Raw genomic sequence first — 20,851 nt, 5'->3', positions numbered from 1 at the left:
GCACTCCAAATCCCACTTTTGTTTTTATACAGAATTTCTTTAATTTTCTTCTTATGGCAAATTATTCCCCTCTAAAGACACTGTTCAGGCGACTGTGTAAATAAATGAAACATTTAGCTTTTCAATAAGCAACACAGTAAGGACCACACAAATAATTTTTAAAGGAGTCTGTGTGATTTAATTTTAAATGCAAAACTGTATCTTCTGTGTAGCCTAATGCAATATTAATGGTGTTTTATATTGTATTTGATTCTAACAAAAGTTACTCATAAAAAAACAATAATAAAACAATGTTTTTAACATGCCAGCTAACCATTTCATTTCCCCAAAACAGCCACATTTTAAAACTAGCTTTCACCTGAATTGCCACAGTTTGAGATTTCATCTACGGTTTGAAAAGTTCGAACGATCTTGTGCAGAATAATAAACAGCACCACAGCAAAGAAATGCCAATTTGAATGGTTACCAATAAGCATTCATCCACAGATACACAAGTTAGAACCACCTTGTATGGCAGAAATTGAGCAGTACAGTCAACTCTTGCCTTGCGGACACCTCGCTATTACAAACACCCTAATAATACAGACAGCAGCTAAGTCCCTGGCAAAAATAGGTTACAAACGTATGACTAAAATAAATTTCCGCTATTACAGACTCTCGCTATTAAGGACACTAACTCACAGTCCCGAGGGTGTCCACAATAAAGGGAGTTGACTGTGCTTTGCTGTGGAACTGTTCATTTAGAGAAGTTTTAAAAAATATAACTGGAAATAAGTTTTCTTTATTGATCCTAAATGCACTCTTGAAAGTAAAGAAGGTAAGCTTGGAGACAGTTGACAAAAGGCTCAAGTGCAATAATTCAAATGATTTAGCTATTGAACAGTACTTTTTCATGGACCTTTGCACTTTTGGATAACATTATATTTCTACAATTTTTATAATTTTCCAATTCAAATTTGTGGCAGGGGTAGGATCCACCCAACATTGGTATTCTTCGGGATTTTATTCAGTGGCAGCCATGTATGTGACTCATCATGAAAACAGCATGTAAGAAATCACACATGGCAAATGAATGATGGATGTGTACAATTTCTACAATTTTTTAAATTTGTCCATTTTGACCTCATGTGCTTTTAGAGGTGGCAGCCAACATCGGCAAGATTTCTTCAGTACTTATACTTGGAGTCAGCCTCGCACATGACTCAGCATGAAAACAGCACAGCTTTTCATGGAAATCAAACATGGTACATGAATAACGGACAAGATGGACGAGTTGCGAATGCATCAAGCACAGCTGCAAATTTCAAACACTACATCCACTTTTTAAAGCAAGTTTTACAGTGTGATCCTCATTGCAACGATCTCCTCCACATCTTGAATAAACAAATTACTTTTTTGCACCTCAAAATTAAGTACAAAAGATATTTTTAAAATTATGTGTATTATACAGGTGGAAGTAAATATGGCAGTAGAAACTATCCCTACATTGTGAAATTTCAATCAGCTCTTAATTCCATATCCTCTATAATTCCCTTTTTTATAGCATTTGTGTCTTCTCGTTTCCTGTCATTCAATTACATTTTCCATTTTACATTACTTTACATTTTCGTCCGCTACTTGATTTAAATTTTTGTTGAAATCATTAAAATATTTGTTTTTGTGTCCTTTTGATACCAGGTTTCACTAGCTTTCTGCAATGTATTTACCTAAAAAAGAAAACATAACAGTCATGACCTTTTTATACTTCTGAAGAATGGGGGTGGGGGGTGGGGCGGAGACAGGGAGGGAGAGGTATCGTTGTATATTTTATTTGTTATGTGGAACCTACGAGCAAATTGACTGAACCTCCCTCCATTGAAAATTAATTGATAGAGGTACTATTAGGTGTTCAAGTTATCGAAACAAGCAAACCGCTGCCACAAAAAGAGCAGAGAACTTTAGGTTCTAGTATGAGTACAAGTAAAACTTTTCCAAATAGACAAAGAGTGCATGTGCAGTGTCATTTTGGCAGGAAAACTAGATGTCCATGGTCATTTTACTGCAAGTTTTAGTAAGAATGGCATAGTGGCAAAAACTTGGAACCTCGAAACGTAGCTGATCTTGTTTTTTTTCGAATCACAAAAGGGCTAAGCTGCCATTACTCAAAACAACTTCAACAAATACATTGCTCACAAAGAGTAAAATTTTACAAGTTTCAAACAGACATTAAAACTTGAAAGGTTAAAGATATAAACATTACATAATTATATACAATAAAAGTTAACAGCCGTCTGTAAATTTAATAAACAAAGTAAACACTCTAAGTTAAAATTAAATCAGAAATCGTAGACTGAGATGTAACTATTAATCACCACAAAACAAAATATCAAGACTTACCAGAAGAAAACTTCTTTTTAACAAAAGAGAGTTTGTATTCTTGACTTTTAACTTCAAAATTTAGTCTAGAAATGGTTGCTCCATTACACATGAATTGAACAGCAATCCTTGACGGGGTGCTTGGGCCTTGTGTCAGATCAAATCTTGCCCTCAGTGAACCTAACAAGGAAACATCAGCAAAGACAAGTTGAAAGACACTTCTTTTTGTGTGGCACTGTCTGACTAAAATTCAAATTATTGTGAAGTTGCTGGTTAACTACCAGTTTGGAGGTTAACTGTTTTAATCCGTATGCTTCTGTGTACGAGTGTTACAATACAATACAATACAATACTTTATGTGCACTCCCCATAGGGGTTTTTCAGTGACAAATTATTTGCAATCATAATCAAAAAATAAAAGTTAAAAAACTGTACATATATAAATGTTAAAAATGATAATTGATTTTCTGGTATACAGCCAAAGGTATTTTCTCTTTTACCGAAGATTAAATCCAAACATCTTGAATGAAATGTAATGTGATATTTTGTTATGCAAAGGCACTCTTACACAGCAAACTGAATTTTGAAAATTTCTATTGGCGCACAGGGTGTGGGAGGGGGCTTATATTTGAAGGGGTGTATGAAATAAGGCCCTACGTGACTTTTGATGTAAAGTCACATTCTCCTTTCGTTTCACAAGTGAATTCAAGGCAATTTTGAAGGAGAATCTAACAATTTATCAGAAGTCACTTAGGGCTTTTCTCCAAGCACCCCTTCATTTGGGGGTTATATCATGGTATTTCACCCAGGAAGGGGGCGGGGGACATCTCTTTGAAATTCTCAGCGGGTGCATAGCTCAAAAACCAATTTTTAAAAATGCCTTTTGCACTGCATATGCCTACGTAGCTCAAATAGGGGAGTGCATCCCCCACCCCCAAGGATTTCACACCAATAGTTGGCCAACATTTGCCAAACATTTTGCGCTTGCAAACTCGACGTGACTACTTTTTGTTAGTGAATGACATGTACATTTAACCAATTATCACAAAACAACAGGGATGCATTGAAAGGAACTGTAACCAGCTGTAACTCTATTGCCACGTGATCAGGATGTCAATTACCTCAATTTTCTGTTTCTCCAAACATCCTAAATTTTAAAATGAGGTCATTTTTTTACCTTGATTTTCAGAAGTGCTTGACACCTCCTGCAGTTTCCACAGCACTCTCTGGTGTTCACTGGACCTAAATTGAATTTAATCATAGAATGGTTTAAAAGCGCGGCTTCAAAATAATACAACTTGTGCTTGTTTGTCACTTGTACAACTGCACAGAAAGGTACACTGACATGATGGAAGAGTCTAATCTTTTAGGGAACTAACTAAATATGACACATAATACAGTAAAGTTAATCCTTTAAGTCCTCACAGCGATCAACACAAAGTGCTAGTGGGGCTGAGCATTAAACTTCATAAGGAAATAATTAAAATTTAACAAAACGTGAGCATCTCTAGCCAACTTACCAAGTAGCTGAAGGCTTAGAGTGCATGATAGTGACTCCGCCATTCACTGGTACCAGAACAGACAAGTTGTTGATGGAACATGGAGTTGACATGCACGCAGGATTATACCGATAATCCACTCTGAGATCTGTATTTTCCTCTTCACATTTCCAGTAACTGCATAGCTGCAGGGGAGTGGTGGAGAAACCATTTGTCTTCACCTACAAGTAAGTAAAAACAGGGTGAAAATCTGTTAAATATCAACATGCATATTTCTCTTAACTGCTTTCATGTATTTCTTCTGGTACTAGTTGGGAGTTAACAGTCACCCATAATATTTTGAGCGTTTATAACTTCACCTGATTGGAGCATAATTTTTTATTGACAATGGGGAGCAGGGATGGCGCAGTGGTGAGAGCACTTGCCTCCCACCAATGTGGCCCAGGTTTGATTCCCGGTCTTGGTATCATGTAGGTTGAGTTTGTTGTTGGTTCTCATCCCTGCTCTGAGGGTTTTTCTTTGGGTACTCCAGTTTTCCTCCCTCCACAAAAAAACAACATTTCCAAATTCCAATTTGACTTGGAAACATTGGAGAGAATACCCACTCCGTGGATTCCACTGAAATTCCCATTTATTTTATTTTATTTTATTTATTTTGATTCTATTCATAGACTAAGGTAAGTTGATGAGGTAAGTTGAAACTAAACTACTTATTATAAAGAAAAATATATACAGTCGGACCTCTATTAAGCAGCCACCCTCCAATAAGCGGCCGCTTTCCAAAGTCCCGAATTATTTGTCAGTAAAGTGCTGTATTCGATACCTCTATTCAACGGCCACCTCTATTAAGCGGCCGCGGTCACCTGCTTGCTGTTGCAAGTTTAGTATTTATGGTTTTTTACCTCTATTAAGCAGCCAGCAAATTATCTTTTCAAGCGAAATGGTGACAGATAACATGAAGGTGAACTGATAACAACAAGAACTGCAATTTAATCTCCACTATCATGACACCGATCAACTCTGACACTTTGCCCAGTTTCACAGAAGGGCAAATGACTTCATCTCCTCCTTACAACTCCAAGCTCCACAATTAACGGCAAACAGCAGTGACAGATCGATCATCCATGAAATATTTTGAGCTAAAAATTTTACAGACTGTTGATGCAAAAAAAAGCCTAAGAAACTTGATGTTTTGTTACATAGATTTGCATATTTTTCTGTACATACTCAACACTAAAAAATACTGTAGTTATCTGTTGACTATGTGCTCGCTGTGTTAGAGCTAGAACTTTGCACAGACTTGAAATGTGCAAATACAGGGCACTTAATGTTTTGTTTTAATGATTTTGCATTCATCTTCATATATGTTCACTTTTCAACAAGCGATTTGCTATATAGAGGCAATAAAATTACGTTGACTGCCATTTCTACCCAATTTATATTGTACCTCTATTAAACGGCCAACCTCTTTTAAGCGGCCAGTTTTACTGGTCCCCAGGGTGGCCGCTTGATAGAGGTCCGACTGTACCTCTTACTAACTGAGTTCAAGATCTGCGCTGTAAGTTATAGACTGAGTTTTTTCCTGTTGATTCATGGCCCAAGCACGAAGCACACGGGACACACATCACTAGGAAAAAACCAGGATCTGTAACTTGCCGTACGGATCGAGAAAACAAGGTTAGTAAGATATTTATTAAATCTCTGAGGTTAAACGTGTACAAGGGAAAGGAAACTAGTTGAATTTAGTGAGCTGTACAGTAAAATACGGCCCGCAAAATTGACCAATCATACTGCGTGTACTAACTGAGAGATATAATAAAATTTATTATATATATTTCATATATTGAGCAACAAAAAATTTAGTACATTAAAACAAAATACATTATCAGACAGACACTTTGCACAAAAGAACAGCTATACCCTTACCTCGTATTTGATGATATCAATATTGTAATAGGTACTTGATCCCTGCTCAGATTGTTTCTTCAGGTGTTCAGCCAGTGACGCCATATTGAAGTCATAACTTACACCGTCACCGCCACTCAGCTGTCCTTTGCTGAATAAAAGAAATCAACAACAGGTCAGTAACTTGCACAAAATACAGTCAAACCGGTATTTAAGTGGTGACCATTGGGAAATGGCTAAGTGACTGCTCAATACAGGTTGCACAGAATACACGTCAAACACAAAACAAACAACATTAATATTTTTATATAACACGCAATAACTTACTGCACAGTTTACGAACAAAAGTGCTTGCAAAATCACTTACTTGGTTAAGAAACGACATTGATAAAATGGTATGACAAAGGAGAACATGGTATAGAAACAGACTAATAAAACGTTAATGCCATGATCCTACAGTCAGTATTGTAGGTTGTTAGAAATTCAGTTGCCTGGCCACTATTTGTTACCATATTTGAGTGGTTTCCTTTTACAAACTGACCATTTAAAACAGGTCAAGACAATAGAAACAGCTTGTCGGGACTTAGCAAAGGGTGACCACAACCGCTTCGTAGAGGTGACCATTTAATAGAGGTCAAAATAATCAAGAATCAAAAATTCTAATTATTATTATTAGAACTTTTGATTCACATGAAAAGGGAGTGATTTCCAAAACTTTTCAGCAATGCTCACAAAACATACAAACCTGCTTATTAGTGCCTTGTTTGGTAATATTTGCTCAAGACAAGATGTTCCACGTATAAGAAAACTGAGCATAGGAGCATTCTCTGTGTCATATATGAGCGGCAAAACACTGGCAGGGAATGATACTGTTATGTCACCAGTCACCTTCACCATACACCTAAAAGACCAAAGTCAAATTTTTCAATAATGTTTATCATAACTATAACAAAATTCTTGAATCTGATTGAATATTAGCAGGCCGTATTTGAGGATTAATTGAACAGTTTATGAGTCATGCCTGATGTAATTGGACAGTTTACGCATCACTGTAATTAAATCAATGTCAAAACTTAACTCAACTGTCGTGCTTTATTTATTCACCAAAAAGTTAAACTGTTGGCTGTTTTTTTTCTCAGATTTTGTTAAAGTTATGAAGTCCTGTTACCAATTATTGTTAACAGGACTTCATGTTGTCCAATTCTGTCTGTAATCATACTTGTGATTAAACAAATCAGTCTCCTGCTGCGCGGTTGTCTGATTTTGTTAATCACTTGTATGATGACAGACCAAATTGGATTCCACTCAGTCCTATTACCATTACTAACTGTCAAAATTTTCAAAAATTTAGGTTCGCTCTGAACCTCTCTGGTAGAATATTTTTAAACTTTACAAAAAAATGTATCTAAACATGCTAATTACAGTACGTTCTGTAATGAAAAATGAGAGTCACCAAGCTGTTTTTTTACTTATAACCACTTAAAGGTAAAATAAGGGTGGTTTTTAACAGGTTATACTGTTGCTATGGTAACCCATTATGTGGAGAAAATGACCATAACTTGTTTGTCGATGTTTAGGATTTTGTCTGATACTATTATTGTTGCATCAACTGATAAAGACTGGTAGTAACTATCCGTCAAAGTGTAAGTGCTGGAAAGTATTGGACACCAACACCAGCCACCTTAAACCAGAACTCTAGAAATCTTCACACTTTTGCCAAATTCAGTGTGGCAATTTCACCTTTTGAAGTCATTTTTCACCTCAATCTTATTTATTTATTTATTTATTTAGCTTTGTCCAATATGGACAGGGATACCACAACAGCTAAGGCCAATTACTGCGGACCCGGGATATACGGAATATACGCACAAAGACCAGACCACTACTACGTCCCCTACTCTTTGCGGACAGTGAGTGGGTTCTTTAACGTCCCACAGAGCTATTTACAAACAAGGTTTGTGAGACGGGGCCTACGGTTTATCGTCCTAATCCGAGAAGACTAGAAAGTCTAACCATTTGCAGATGTCAGAGCAAAGGCAGCACTTTCTCCTCAGTTATTTAAAGACCCTGAGTGGTGGTCCGGCCGGGGTTTGAACCCGCGACCTCCCGCACGGTAGTTCGGCACTCTACCAACTGAGCTAACCGGTCTGAAATATTGACAACAATGTCTCACTTGCTAGCCATGAATAATGTTATTTATGGAGGCTGATAATGTTTTTCCTTACTTGCTCTGATCGCTACCACGGAAAAATGCATTTACGGACTCAATAAAGGCCACGGCAATTGGAAGACCATCATCCTTTCTGTTCAGGACAGTGCCAGCTGCCCCTTTAGCAAACACCACGCTCGACATGGAAGGAAGCCCTCCGACAGTTTTTGACCTCACAAGGGCGGCCGTGTTCTCTTGCGACCCTCCAATAGATGAAGTTGTTGTTGCTCTACTAAGCGATTGCGCCTCAGTACTTGTTGTTGATCCCATATAGCTCACAATGGTTGTTTTGTCCGGACTGCTAGTGGTAGTTCTGTTTTCGTTTGACATTGTATTGTTTACTGAGTCAGATGTTACCGTAGTGACAGTTGTTGGCGTAAAGTCAGCTAGAGAGCTAAACAGTTCTTCTGAATAAGATGGTTTGGTGCTCTGACCAGGAACCGGCAATAGTGTTCCAGAGGAACGAGGCTGAGAGATGGACAACAAAAAATACCATGTTTATAAAATACAGTGTAAATCACTTTATTTAAGTGTCAATGTATTCAGTGCAGAGCACTAATTGGGAACACTTTCAAGATCGAATTGAAATTTAGGAGTGTTGGTTTTTTAGGAGAGGGGAAAACCAGAGTATCCGGGAAAAAACCTCTTGAGGCAAGGACAAGAACCAACAACACACTCAACCCACAAAATTATGACTTCGAGTCCGGAAATTTAACCCGAGCCACACTGGTGAAAGGTGAGTGCTCTCACAACTGTGTAATCCCTGCTCATCCCTGCATTCTTAATGAAGATTATTAGAAATTCTGAGGGGGAGGGGGTCTCAAAGTCAAACCTTTAATGGGAAAATATGAAGCTTAACTGGAAAACTCTAGTGGGGGGGGGGGGGGGGGGGGCAAACCAAAACACCTTCCATGGGGGAAGTATGGATATTATCTGGAACTACAGATTAAAAAACAAAAAAACAAAAAATGAGCAAATGCTTCAATAGTTGCAACCCTTAATTTTTAAATTTCCAGCAACTATTATTAACATAATTATTGTGGTTGACTACCTGTGGCCTTGGTCTTGGTACGGCACTACTAACAGATGCAGAACGCTGAATCTCTGTTCCTGGTGGTGGCTTGAGCAAAAGTAGAGAGCTACTGCTGTCATTTGCCGCTGCTGCAAGGAATGAGATTCCTGTTTCACTGGATGTTGTCTCTGGCCCTTGAAATGGACATTCAAAAATGTATTACAAACTTGTAATAAGAATACAACACTAAGGGTGCGTTTGATTGACCCTATTCTGGAATAGGAATATGTACGACGATTACTAGAAACCTCTCATGAGTGGTTTTTTAAGTCTCAAATGCTCTGCACTCGCCTCACACCTCCTTCAGCTTAACAGAGATCGGTGCATAACGATGTTGAACAAAATCACATCACAAAAAAAAGTTGTTTTCCATTCAGATGTAACCTAGTAGATTTTCAGCTTAAGTTAGTTCTAAACCATTTAAATTTGCAGCTGCCATATTTGTCGAGAGTTGATTGCCTACATGCAGTGCTGGAAATAATTTTTCTCCCTTAAACACTAATATCAAAGAACAAATTCTCCTGTCTTGTCTGTATACTTTTCTTATAAGAGTACTGTGGAGAAGTTATTAAAATATCAAGAAAATCCCACTAATGTGGTTAACCATATCCTCAATTCTCATGACCTAAGGGGTCATGATATTACAAGGAGAAATTTGATGCTGATCACTGTTAGGGTTTAAAGGGTTAAGAGGACATGTGTCCTTCCAAATCTTTATGTTGATTCAACACACAATTTTGAAAAATTATTGTTCAGACATCTATCATCTTGGATTTTTACTCAAAACACAATCAGTTGAAGGCCTACAATACACAAATGCACTGACATTTTCAAAGATGAGAATGACAGAGAGTTCTGCTGCAAACTAAAGATGGAGACCTGTGACTTCACGTCTTGAATGCTTTTAGTAGCAAAACTGACCAGTGAACAAGTTTTTAAGGACAAATTCCAAGTCATACTTTGTATGGACACAGTGTCTGAGCAAATTTAAGAATAAAGTATTGGTCAGACATTTTAGTTGGACAGCATCTCAGATGGACTGTTCTTTCCAGAAATTACCTCCGCCTAGATTGAATTCACCAGCCATTGCAGGAACAGTGGGTCCTTTCTTGACTGGTAACGGAGGAGGAGTGTCTGAGGATTCTTCATGGCCTGTGCTCCCTTTCTTGGCAGGTAGCAAGGGTGGGATGTCACAATACTCCACATCTTTACTCTCACTGGAATCTAATGTCGGGCAATGAGATAAAAAAGAATGTGAAAGGGATATGTAGATAAAAACAAAAGATTAACACAAATATGTATAGATGTTTTCAAACTTGCCAAGACCTTAATTATAATTCAAGAGCTACGTGCATAACCAATCTATGGTGCATTTAAGATTCCTTATTGTTGTTTTAGCTCAGATTTACTGGACGTTTTGCATGTGGCCTTGAATTCCTTCAGAAAACGTTGCTTTATGTGTTTCCACTGCTTTGCACTTTGTTTTGTGCTAAAAACAAATATCTTGCCTATAATCATGGCTTTTTATTGCAAATGAAGCACACAGATAAATATTGAGTTATCATTTTAAACCACTTGTGACAAACACCTTTCATGACGAAGGGCGGGGTGGCGGCAGTCAAGGCCATTGTTATATTTGAATTACAGTCAATGTGAAAGCTCTCATAAGCGGGCACCCTTGGGACGCGAAGGTGTCCGTAACTGGAGATGACATTGCGAATTTGCGTATTATTATTGCATATTAAATGATTTTTTTTTTGTTTTATTGCTTAATGCAATGCTGCGATCATAGCGATAGCTGCAATAAAATTATTAATGCACTGTAAAATCATCGTGATGAACAGCAATGTGAGGTTGAATGATTAAAACACGATTCAGGGACTAATGGGATTTCCTGTCGGGTATCCACTTATGGGAGCTTAAAAACAAAGGAAAAGTCTAAATCGTAAACCCTGAAAGTGTCCGCGGCTGCTTATAAGAATGTCAGCTTACGGGAAAGTATAAATGCAGAGTTTGTATGGGAGCTCAAACGGGGTTTTGTGAAGGCAGTCGTAAGAAGAACTGTCCACTTATGAGAGTGTCCATTAAGAGAACTTCCACTGTATATTGTTTACACTCATTAAAATTATTAGCGTTAAGTATAATCACCTAAACTGGAAGAAGAAGGTAATGGCACACCTGAGGACCTCAGATCTACTGCGCTCTGTGATTTGAGCTCTGTATCAGCTGTTGTTGTGACACCATTTTGTGACAGTTGAAGGGAATTTCGTTGTGATGTAGATGATGTGGACTCACTACTCAGAGATGGGAAGCTGGTTTGACTAAAATCTATGTCTAGCAAATCATCACTTGACCGTGACCTGAGAAAAACAATGGTGGAAAGATAAATAAAAAGTTTGTCAAGCACCTCTTATTTTATTACCTAAAGGTCACTGTTGGGGCCGGAAAAAGGGAATTTCTCCATTTAAGGACAGTGCCTTCTTTTGCTACTCCATGTATGTTCTGTGTTGTATCTAAGGATGGTCCTGCCCAGAAACTCTGATTTCGTAAGCACAAATGCCAACTAATTCAAAGATTCTTTTTGTGCACTTCACTTCAACTGCAGTTTATGACTGTGTGGAAAAGATGTCAGAGACAACTTTTCAACTTTTTGGCGGGGCTTATTTTCAAACTTTTGGTAGTATGTTGAATATGAAATCCATGACACGGGCAATTTTACAGACATTTTTCCGTTGAATCTTTGCTTTACTGTGTGACCAGTCAAGTGATATCTCATGCTTACAACTGACAGGATAACTCTCTGGCATGATCAGCGCACTAGGCTGAATTTTACCGGGTTTGATTCCTGATTTGGTAATATTTATTTAAGGAGAGCTCTACATATCATAAATGGTGATCACAATAAGCTGATGGGAGATGATTGCAAGATTTATCATTCTTACAGTTTTATCGTTGAAGTTCCTGTTGACTTTGACCTATTCCTCATCCCTTCACCTAAAAGGAAACCAAATCTTTATATGAATATAAATATTAAGAGCATAAAACCTGGGTTCACTTGTTCAAAGCACAACAATGTTTATCCAAAGAGAATTTAAAGGTTTTGTTTAGAGTTAAGCTACGATTAGTGTTAATCAAGCTTTGAACAACTGTTGTCTGCAAAATCAGGCCAGAAACTAAAACTAATGAACAGAGGTAAGTTGCCAGGTTTCTTGCACAGTCTGTAAAGCTTATTTGGATTTCAAGATCAAATCATCACTTGGAAAAGTTTTCCACCATGCCTTTTAAATATGCACAATATTTCTATGCATTCCTCTAGCATATTGATACTATGAAATTGTGGAAGGGCGACTGATTCTATCTAAGACTCTAACCACTGTGGCGCAACTTTCACTGGTGTTTCTACAGAACACCCTTTTGATGAAGGAGAGAAATGGAATGCCTGGACAAAGGCTTCCTGGGCACTGGGTAAAATTATGATCATCCCGATGAGTGTAGTCCTGAGAAGGACTGTTTGAGGTGACATTGACTGACGTTTGGCCAACCTGAGCAGAAGTCATCATTAGAGTCAAGTCTTTCTCCTTATGCTGAACTGAAACATGCATTAGCCAGCAAAAAGGCCTCAGAATTTAAGCAAAAATAGGGCTACATAAATCTTGTCACATACCTGATGAAGCACTTAGATGTTTTCGCTAAAAAGGAAAGACAAAAAAGAAACCGTCAAACTTAAACTGCATAAATAATACACTTTAAAGCTAACAAGGTCTGGGAGACAAAAATTATTAGCTGATAAATTGAAGTGTCTAAAACTTACCATTGACGATGGTGAAGATAGACTAAGACATCCTGTTATTTTCTTTATTTCATCTACTGAAGCTGTTTGAGGAACTTTGTCAGCTTCCACTGGATTTATAACAACTTGTAATTTCCGTGGCTCATCTTAAAATACAAAGAAAATTAATAATGGATCAGAGAAATAACTCTGCAGTGTATGTTGTAGTGAAAATCCACGAGTTTCCAACTGAGCATAAGCTAGCCCTAGTGAGGAAATGGGAGATTGCACAAGGAAAAGAAAAACATCTTTGACTTCTGTGGGAATTCATTGCATCCACAACCTTTGAATTTTGAGCACCATTGCTCTACTGACTGAGCTAGGAGGCCAGACAGGAGCAATTCATGGGTGATAATGGTGGTAATTACTGCTTTTGTGAATGTGAAGGATAACATTCACTGCAACCTTAAAATAACAAGGCCTGATTAAAAATAATACAAAAGTAATACAGGCCAGGAACAAAGTCAATAAGGTTGATGGTTGTAAGAGTTCAACACCATCCTCATGTTTTTCATGCCACCTGTCAGGTGGTCTTCAACATTTTATCTTTGAATTTGAACTTGTTCCACACTTCATGACAGCTAGCAACAGTTGAGGGCTTTAGGAAAAAGAGCACATACTAAATGATGATGTGGTTTTGATATCCAAATTGCTCTAAACTAGCTTAGTGGAACTATGTTTTGTTCAAGACATCCAGTCTGTAGCCAGAAATAGAGCTGATTTTGGAGCAAGTTTTAATTTCATGGGTAAACCATTCACTTACACCTCTCTAACATCAAGCCCTTAATTTATTTGTCAACAGCATGGTGGCATAGCACTGGTATGTTGGAATTTCAACAGGACTTTTGGGCGGAAGATCGGAGGGTCCTTGGTTTGAGACTAGGTTGGTCTAGATGCATTGTTGTGTTGTTTCGTTAGACAAGAAACTTTGCTCCACAATGTTTCTCTTCACCCAGGTGTATAAATGGGTACTGGTGCCATACTGCTGGGGGTAACCCTGTGATGGACTAGCATCCCATCCAGGGGGCAGTAGCAATATTCCTGTTTGCTTCATGCTACAAAAACTGGCTGGCTCTGTGGGCCACTTTGGCTCGTACTGCAACCTTACTGCTGGGGGTAACCCTGTGATAGTCACGCATCCCGTCCAACAATAATATTCTCCTGGTTGCTTTATCTACAGTAACCTGTTTAAGCACCGGCTGTGCGGACTATGTTACTTACCATCATCAGAATCAGAATCTGATGAAGAACTGTTGCCTCCTGACTTTGTGCCTTCATATCGTTAAGAAATCATATACTATAATAGCACACACAACACAAAATGTCTGCATACAATGTGGGGAAGGCAAAATTATCCAATTTGAAAATAGGAACCCTATGGCAATACTGTTACAAAGGGATGGTAGTTCTGGAAATGCTTTGAAGGATTTTAATGAACCTTGTGGTTATGAAACTGAATTGGTAACTACTGACAGTAATGATCCCAGACTAAGATTAACCAGATTTAAAATAAAACTAGTTACCATAATTATAATAAAAATGTGTTGTTCCAGAAAATGTCCACACCTCCTCATGATAGTTTGTTAATTTGGACCCCTCCACCCTTTCCACACTCTTTTAACTTCACACATTCCTTTAAAAACTTTGGCTGCTGAGGTCCTTCTCCCCCTTGGAATGTTCAGTGACCACCGATGGGAGAGACATATTAAGAAGCTTAAAAGCACAGATGTTCATGAGCCACGGATGGCAACCGGAAGTCAATTTTTTCCTTTTTGGAGTGTTTTGACGCCATCACATTTTTAACATCAAGCCACAGACGTCCAAAAAGAGCTTTTCCCATCCGTTGCGAGGAGGAAAAAAGTGCCAGAAAAGGAAACATTCAACTTCCCGTTGCCGTGCTTGGCTCACAAACGTCTGTGCTTAAGCTCCCAATTTTCTGAAACACACTGAATGCCTCCACTGCTGCTTGTATGGTCAGCTGATTGCTACAATGATAACATTAGCAACTCCTATGTCACAATAATATTATTGGTTAGTATTAAAAGGATACTTTCTGAATCAGGTGGCCTTATTCTGTAGCCTTCTTCATCAACTTCAAATGAAGATGACTGTTAAAAGAAACCAAAAATCAACATGGAGCGCAGTATTGTGACACATCAATATTATTATCAAGAGAACAGCTGTTTCCTAATTCATATTGTTGATGTCGATACTTACTGGGTCTCCTCCTTCACTTGATGGTGAATCGCTGGTGAAAAAAATAAGAAGAATAGTGAATGAGACTTGCTAACAATAGGTATGCATTGCATAAATGGGGGTAGTGCTGTGCACATGCTGCAGACCTGTTTGTTTATGGACACTTGCTCACTCACCCACTCTTACATCCCTGACGACTTAGTGGGTAGAGCACTATACGTGTACTACCCACAAAAACTGAAGGTAATTTAAAAAAAAGGATTAAGCTTTCCTCAACTTATAGAACAGAACTTACGTTGGCCCATTTTCTGCCTTCTCCTTCTTTTTCTTCTTTTTCTTTTTCTTTTCTATTCTTTTCAGTGTTATTGGAAAACCTGTGATAAAATGGAGTTCTTATGAAACATCATCAAGCTACAAGTAAGATTTTTTTTTCTAAGATCATGTCAGCTTTGGGAAGACTTCAAACAGATAACCCAAGGATTCCATGACTTGACAAAATCAAGCTGTCAGCATCGAACTAAAATTGCGTTCCATTTGCCAGAACTGGCCGACTACACCAGGCAGTTACCTTCTGGAATGGGTCGTTTGAAAAGTATTGTTGCACAAAAAGTTTCACATTTGAACATTTTGATAGCAAATAACCAGACCTTCAAATTTGCGCATTCCCTCTGTGAACTGCCTGGTCTGGCTAGCCAGTTCTGGCAAATGGCAAGCGCCCTATGAATGCTTTCCATTTGCTAGAACTGGCCAGCCAGTTTGTAAATCAAATGCGTCATTTTGAAGGGATGGTGCTGCAAAATCTTGAAAAATAATCACTCCGAAAATGGAGAAATTCGAAGGACTAGGATAAAACTTATCCTTCAAATTGTTACAGTCTGCTTACAAACTGACTGGTCTGACAAATGGAAAACGCCTGAGTTATCATTTGAAGGGGTGCGCGGAAGAAGGCCCTAAGTGACTTTTGATGTAAGGTCAAATTCTCCTTTTATTTCATAGCAAAAACGAGAAAATTTGGAAGGAGAATCTAGCAGTTTAACAGAAGTCACTTAGGGCATTTTTCCAGGCACCCCTTCAATTGCACCTTTAACTACCAGAGCCATAGACACAACCAAAACAATTGCTGTCAAAATATACTTTCATTCAGAAAACCCAGCACCTCTTTTCAAAACACTATGTGACATAGAAAGTGCAGTACTGATACCTGTAATAAAGTACCCCAAAAACCTCAATAAGTAAAGGTTTGGTAACACATCAGCAAGCAAATGTCAAAGATTAAATCAAATTACACCATTATTGATTTTTACTTGCTCAAAAAAGCTCTTATTTGGAAAATAAAGGCAAGATGAGTGGAAGATGGAATTTTTTTCTTGCATTAATATTCTTTTTGAAAAGAGCACTTGAAAATTGGGTGTCCAAAGAAATGTCTGCCATAAAATCTTCCAAAGGTTAGATAAACTATTTTAATAAATATTTTTAACAAAATGATATTCTATAGATGCCTGCGCATGCTTCTGGCTAAAATCTGGTTTTAAATAGGAAAGCATGTAATGTATATTTTAATCAGAAGTCAAATAATATTATTAAAACTCTATGAACCTAGTGATTTGAATTAAGCTGCTGCACTAGTAACTTGGGGTAGTATCTTTTAAATTAAGAAACAAATCATAGATATTTGAAAGCACTGAAAATCTTCTTTTATGATAATCATTATGGTCAAAGAAAATTATGCAGTGGTGTCACTGAGCATTACATTTAAGCAGAATGGGACCGTTACAACTAACATTAGGGTTTTTCTTTAAATATTTGTTGGAGTTATCGTGGCACAATGTAGTTTTAAGGGTGTGATGATCATGGCGCATACCATCAAAACATCTCGCAACGTGACGTGCATGACAAGATGTATTGGTGCGATGTGCGCACTCACCCCAATAAAGTGTCAAAAATATGTATTGACGCATGCCACAAAAATGTGCCAAACCTGGACACAAACAAATAAATACACAAAATAAACAAACAATTTAAAAATCAGAGATAGAGTGGGCAGGTGGGTCAACTCTTTAAGCTCCAATATATGTATCAGCACGCACATTCTCCTTACTTTTGTCCATGTTTCTTAAGGTAATGGTTGGGAGAATTCGAGAAAACATCAACTGAAGGCATTTTGCTTCTGCTGATTATTTCCTTTGTTGTCATTTCCTCTATGTTTGATTTAGTAATTTAAGAGAAATTTGAAATCAGTTATAATTAACAACTCGACAGCAGTTTTCTATGGTCTATACTCTCAAAACCATAAAATGACATCATAAAATGTTCAAAACTGAAGTGAACTACTAGCCACAGGCAAGTGGTTTCACTGACAAGTTTTGAACATTTTCGGCGTTATTTTTTTGGTCCATAGATATAGAAAAGTCCTGTCAATTTGTTTAATTTTTCTTTTGCAATAACATGGGAAAAGTAGAAGCAGAATTGGCATTGTTTTATGTTGAGAAAGAGCATGTGTTACATCTGACATCATTTTTATTGTTTGTACTTTTATAGACAATAGCTATGAACCAATCAGTGCACAAGAATTTTGACAGTTATTGTAAAACACTTTTTGGCTTAAAAGCATCTTTAAAAGGCTGACCAGACATGTTTTCCTCCCAAATCCAATTATTAATGTCTCTTGCATTCACTCCACGGTTTAGCCAGAGGGGTGTACAGGTATCTTAAAGAGCATCCACTTTTTGAAAAATCCAATTTATGGGAGACACACCTTTGGACCCCCAATAATTCCTGACTAAAAAGTAAGCTGACACACTCTAGCTGTGGTCATCCCAAAATCATGTTTAATTTTCTGTTACACAAATGAGCCAGCTTTTACACACAGTAAGTAAAATCCTGATTAACTGCTTGCTCTTTGCGTTTGTGTCTTCTTGAGTCTTTATTTAATTGAAGAGCTCAGACCACAACTGGCCTAATATGTTGCATATCTTTTACCCGCCAACAAATGCAAGAAGTACACGTTGCATATTTCAGATCGTTTTTCATTGTTTTAGCTCAGATTCATCAGAGTTTTTGCATGTGGCCTTGAATTCCTTCAGGAATGTTGCTCCAATGTTTAATCTGTTGCTTTGTGCTTTGTTTACAATAATAAAAAAAAACTGTGAAGCACAAAGCAATGGATAAAACATTGAACCAACATTTTCTGAAGGAATTCAAGGCCACATGTGAAAACTCCACTGAATCGGAAAATCTGCAATCTGAAAAGTCATTTGCGTTGGTTATGCTCTCAGCCCTTCAATTGTCTATTATAGTTCTCAAACTCATTGATAATTCAAAAGCCAAAGACAAAGGAAATCACGCACTGTGACGTGTTTGGACATCTGATGAAAAACTCCTCGTTTTTGCATCATTAATTTCCCCTTCAAAATCAGTTTGTTTGAGAAGTTATATCAAACACTTGTCACAGTGTTTCATCACAATATCAAATACCTTGAAGTTCATCAAAAATACTCAGCTGCACGTCATATTTTCAACTCTCTTCTCGGTGTTTGATATGTGATGAAACACTGTCTCGTGTTTGATACATGTATATTACATCACACTTCTCATTTGACATGGAAATTAATTATGCATTCCAAAACCATTTTTAAAGGAACAACAAGTGGCAGTAAACCACTTGAGGGAGAGACATGATCAAGGTTTCTGGTTTGTTTTTCTTCTTTCTTGTTTTTCCTTGAGTCAACCACATGCAAAACCTTTTACTGGGATGTACAAACAAGATTTTAATTTTCCAAATTACCTGATGGGTGCTTTACTGCATTCAAGCTGGGCGAGTGGTTATTAGTGAGTGGGCTTTCCACTTGACCTGTATACTCTTCAAAAGTAATAACATCTAAAAAAAAAAAAACAATCAAAAATTATTTACAGACTGACGACACTATTACAGTCAATCAGCATCACACGTGACTGGTATTTTTGAAATTTGAAGGGAGTTTTGAAATTTACATGTCAGTTTTGAACATTGCCATCGAGATTTCAGAGTTGCCATAGAAATTTCCCAAGTTTATTGACGGTTTAAAGCTACGACTTTTTCTTTACATTACAGCATTAAGTATTTCTCATTTGTTTCCTACTGTAAGTATTTTGAATCTTTGTTTCAGCTAATGTGTCTTTTTCAGAAAGATTTCCAGAGAAATGTTCAACATTCCATTCAAATGCTGGACATTACAGAGAGGTCTGCTAATTGGAATGTTCGCTTCACTCTCAGAAATACTGGTCACGGGTGACGTGGATTGACTGTAACAGGTAAGGGTGTCAGTTTCTCAGAAACTTTCATGCCGAGTCAGTAGCGGAGTGGAATGAATATTTGGTTTTACTCTTTTATCAAGTGAGTTGATAACTAAAGGTAATTTGGCCACTGTAAAAAGATTCAAGAGCTGACATTTAGAGGTTTAAAACAATTCTTAAAAATTCTTACCTGGAATAGCCTTTCCAGTACCTTTACTTCTTACAAAATGATCCATCAGATGATTAACAGTCAGTGCTTTAACTTGCTCTAAGAACTCCTTGTAAACCTGTGATATGGAGAGAGTTTCACCCAACGAGACAAAATAAGTTTGTCAACACCAGGAGAAAGAGAGAGACAGATGTTAACAGCCTTCATGGCCAATATTAGAAAAAGAGATCTCACTAGCTTGGTAGAGAACGACTTTTGTAATGGCAATTGCCCCTTGTGTAGTTGCTACATTTTAGATGCCTGTAGATTTTAGATTTTATAGATACAGATTTGAATTAAGTAAGTATTAATTACTGGATATTATTGTATATAGTTATTGTAGCCTAGGATTTTATTGTTGCAAATTTTAAATTTAATTTAAAATTTAAATTTTATGTTTTAATTAGGACAGTGTCCCCGATTAGTAAGCTCATTATAGGCTAGCTAGAAGATTGGCACTAAAATAAAGTTGTTATTATTATTATTATTATTGTTATTATTATTATTATTTTTATTATTATTATTATTATTATTATTATTATTAATATTATTATTATTATCATCATCATCATCATAGGCACAACAAATTCACAAAACCAAAACAAACATTAGCAATTCAAATCTGTTTGAATAAGTTGGTGATTGTTAAGTTCACACAAACTGCAATATTACCTGCTCCACAAGATTTTGACCAGTCTTCTGTGACTCAATGTACTGTTCTAGGTAATTGATGATTACTTTGAGATGTTCTTCATCAATCTTCTGGAATTTCTACATAACACAAAGAGAAAAAAAATATTCGTTATTAATAATTGAGAGGGAAAATGAATAGATTGAAGACTAAAAAGGAGAATTTTTGCAAAAGTGATGCAAATGCAATTTAGGAAGCATCAGCACAAAGGAGAGAAGTTTCACCTGAAAAGAAATTGAGTACAAAATAAAATTGTCTGTCATACATACCCGGGATGTTTCAACCATTTTGTCATGAAATTCATTTCTGATTATTTCTCTCTTTTCCACCAAACCCTTGTAGTCTTCCGCTAAACAAAAAATTTGCACACAATCATTTACATGTGTTAGATTTGACTATAAAAAATTGCAAAAAAACATTACTTAAAATTATCACTTTAAGAAAAACAATGACAACATTTAAACACTAGCTTAACATTATTATCAAGTAAAAAATGTGTATTATATGTTGAAATCTATAAATACTAAAAAGAACAATAGGTCATCAAAAAGATGTGACATAACAAAAAGTCACAAGTAAAAAAGTTAAGCACATATGAAGTCCATTCATCTGGAT

General features: G+C 37.0%; 1 protein-coding gene across 3 annotated transcripts in view; it reads right to left on the bottom strand.

The window, feature by feature from the left end:
• Positions 1-152: 152 nt before the first annotated feature.
• LOC146456916 (F-BAR domain only protein 2-like) overlaps positions 153-20,851 on the bottom strand; it is a 31,383-nt gene continuing 10,684 nt past the window's right edge. For 2 of the 3 annotated variants that reach the window (XM_085092511.1, XM_085092513.1), the window contains exons 8-28: positions 20,506-20,585; positions 20,218-20,316; positions 19,528-19,624; positions 18,850-18,942; positions 15,361-15,439; positions 15,087-15,117; positions 14,920-14,977; positions 14,091-14,141; positions 12,852-12,976; positions 12,705-12,729; positions 11,983-12,034; positions 11,189-11,400; positions 10,100-10,264; positions 9,020-9,174; positions 7,985-8,436; positions 6,505-6,660; positions 5,781-5,910; positions 3,876-4,075; positions 3,533-3,597; positions 2,377-2,535; positions 153-1,706 (exon numbers count right to left, since the gene is read on the bottom strand). In XM_085092511.1, the coding sequence (XP_084948637.1) occupies positions 1,684-1,706; positions 2,377-2,535; positions 3,533-3,597; positions 3,876-4,075; positions 5,781-5,910; positions 6,505-6,660; positions 7,985-8,436; positions 9,020-9,174; positions 10,100-10,264; positions 11,189-11,400; positions 11,983-12,034; positions 12,705-12,729; positions 12,852-12,976; positions 14,091-14,141; positions 14,920-14,977; positions 15,087-15,117; positions 15,361-15,439; positions 18,850-18,942; positions 19,528-19,624; positions 20,218-20,316; positions 20,506-20,585 (2,507 nt within the window). In that variant the 3' untranslated portion in view covers positions 153-1,683. The remainder of the gene's footprint in view (positions 1,707-2,376; positions 2,536-3,532; positions 3,598-3,875; positions 4,076-5,780; positions 5,911-6,504; positions 6,661-7,984; positions 8,437-9,019; positions 9,175-10,099; positions 10,265-11,188; positions 11,401-11,982; positions 12,035-12,704; positions 12,730-12,851; positions 12,977-14,090; positions 14,142-14,919; positions 14,978-15,086; positions 15,118-15,360; positions 15,440-18,849; positions 18,943-19,527; positions 19,625-20,217; positions 20,317-20,505; positions 20,586-20,851) is intronic. The other variant, XM_085092512.1, reaches the window with a different exon arrangement.

This window comes from Pavona decussata, unplaced genomic scaffold, assembly GCF_977016875.1.
Source record: "Pavona decussata unplaced genomic scaffold, jaPavDecu1.1 SCAFFOLD_253, whole genome shotgun sequence".
NCBI lineage: Eukaryota > Metazoa > Cnidaria > Anthozoa > Scleractinia > Agariciidae > Pavona > Pavona decussata.
This window is presented reverse-complemented; position numbering and strand designations above follow the sequence as displayed.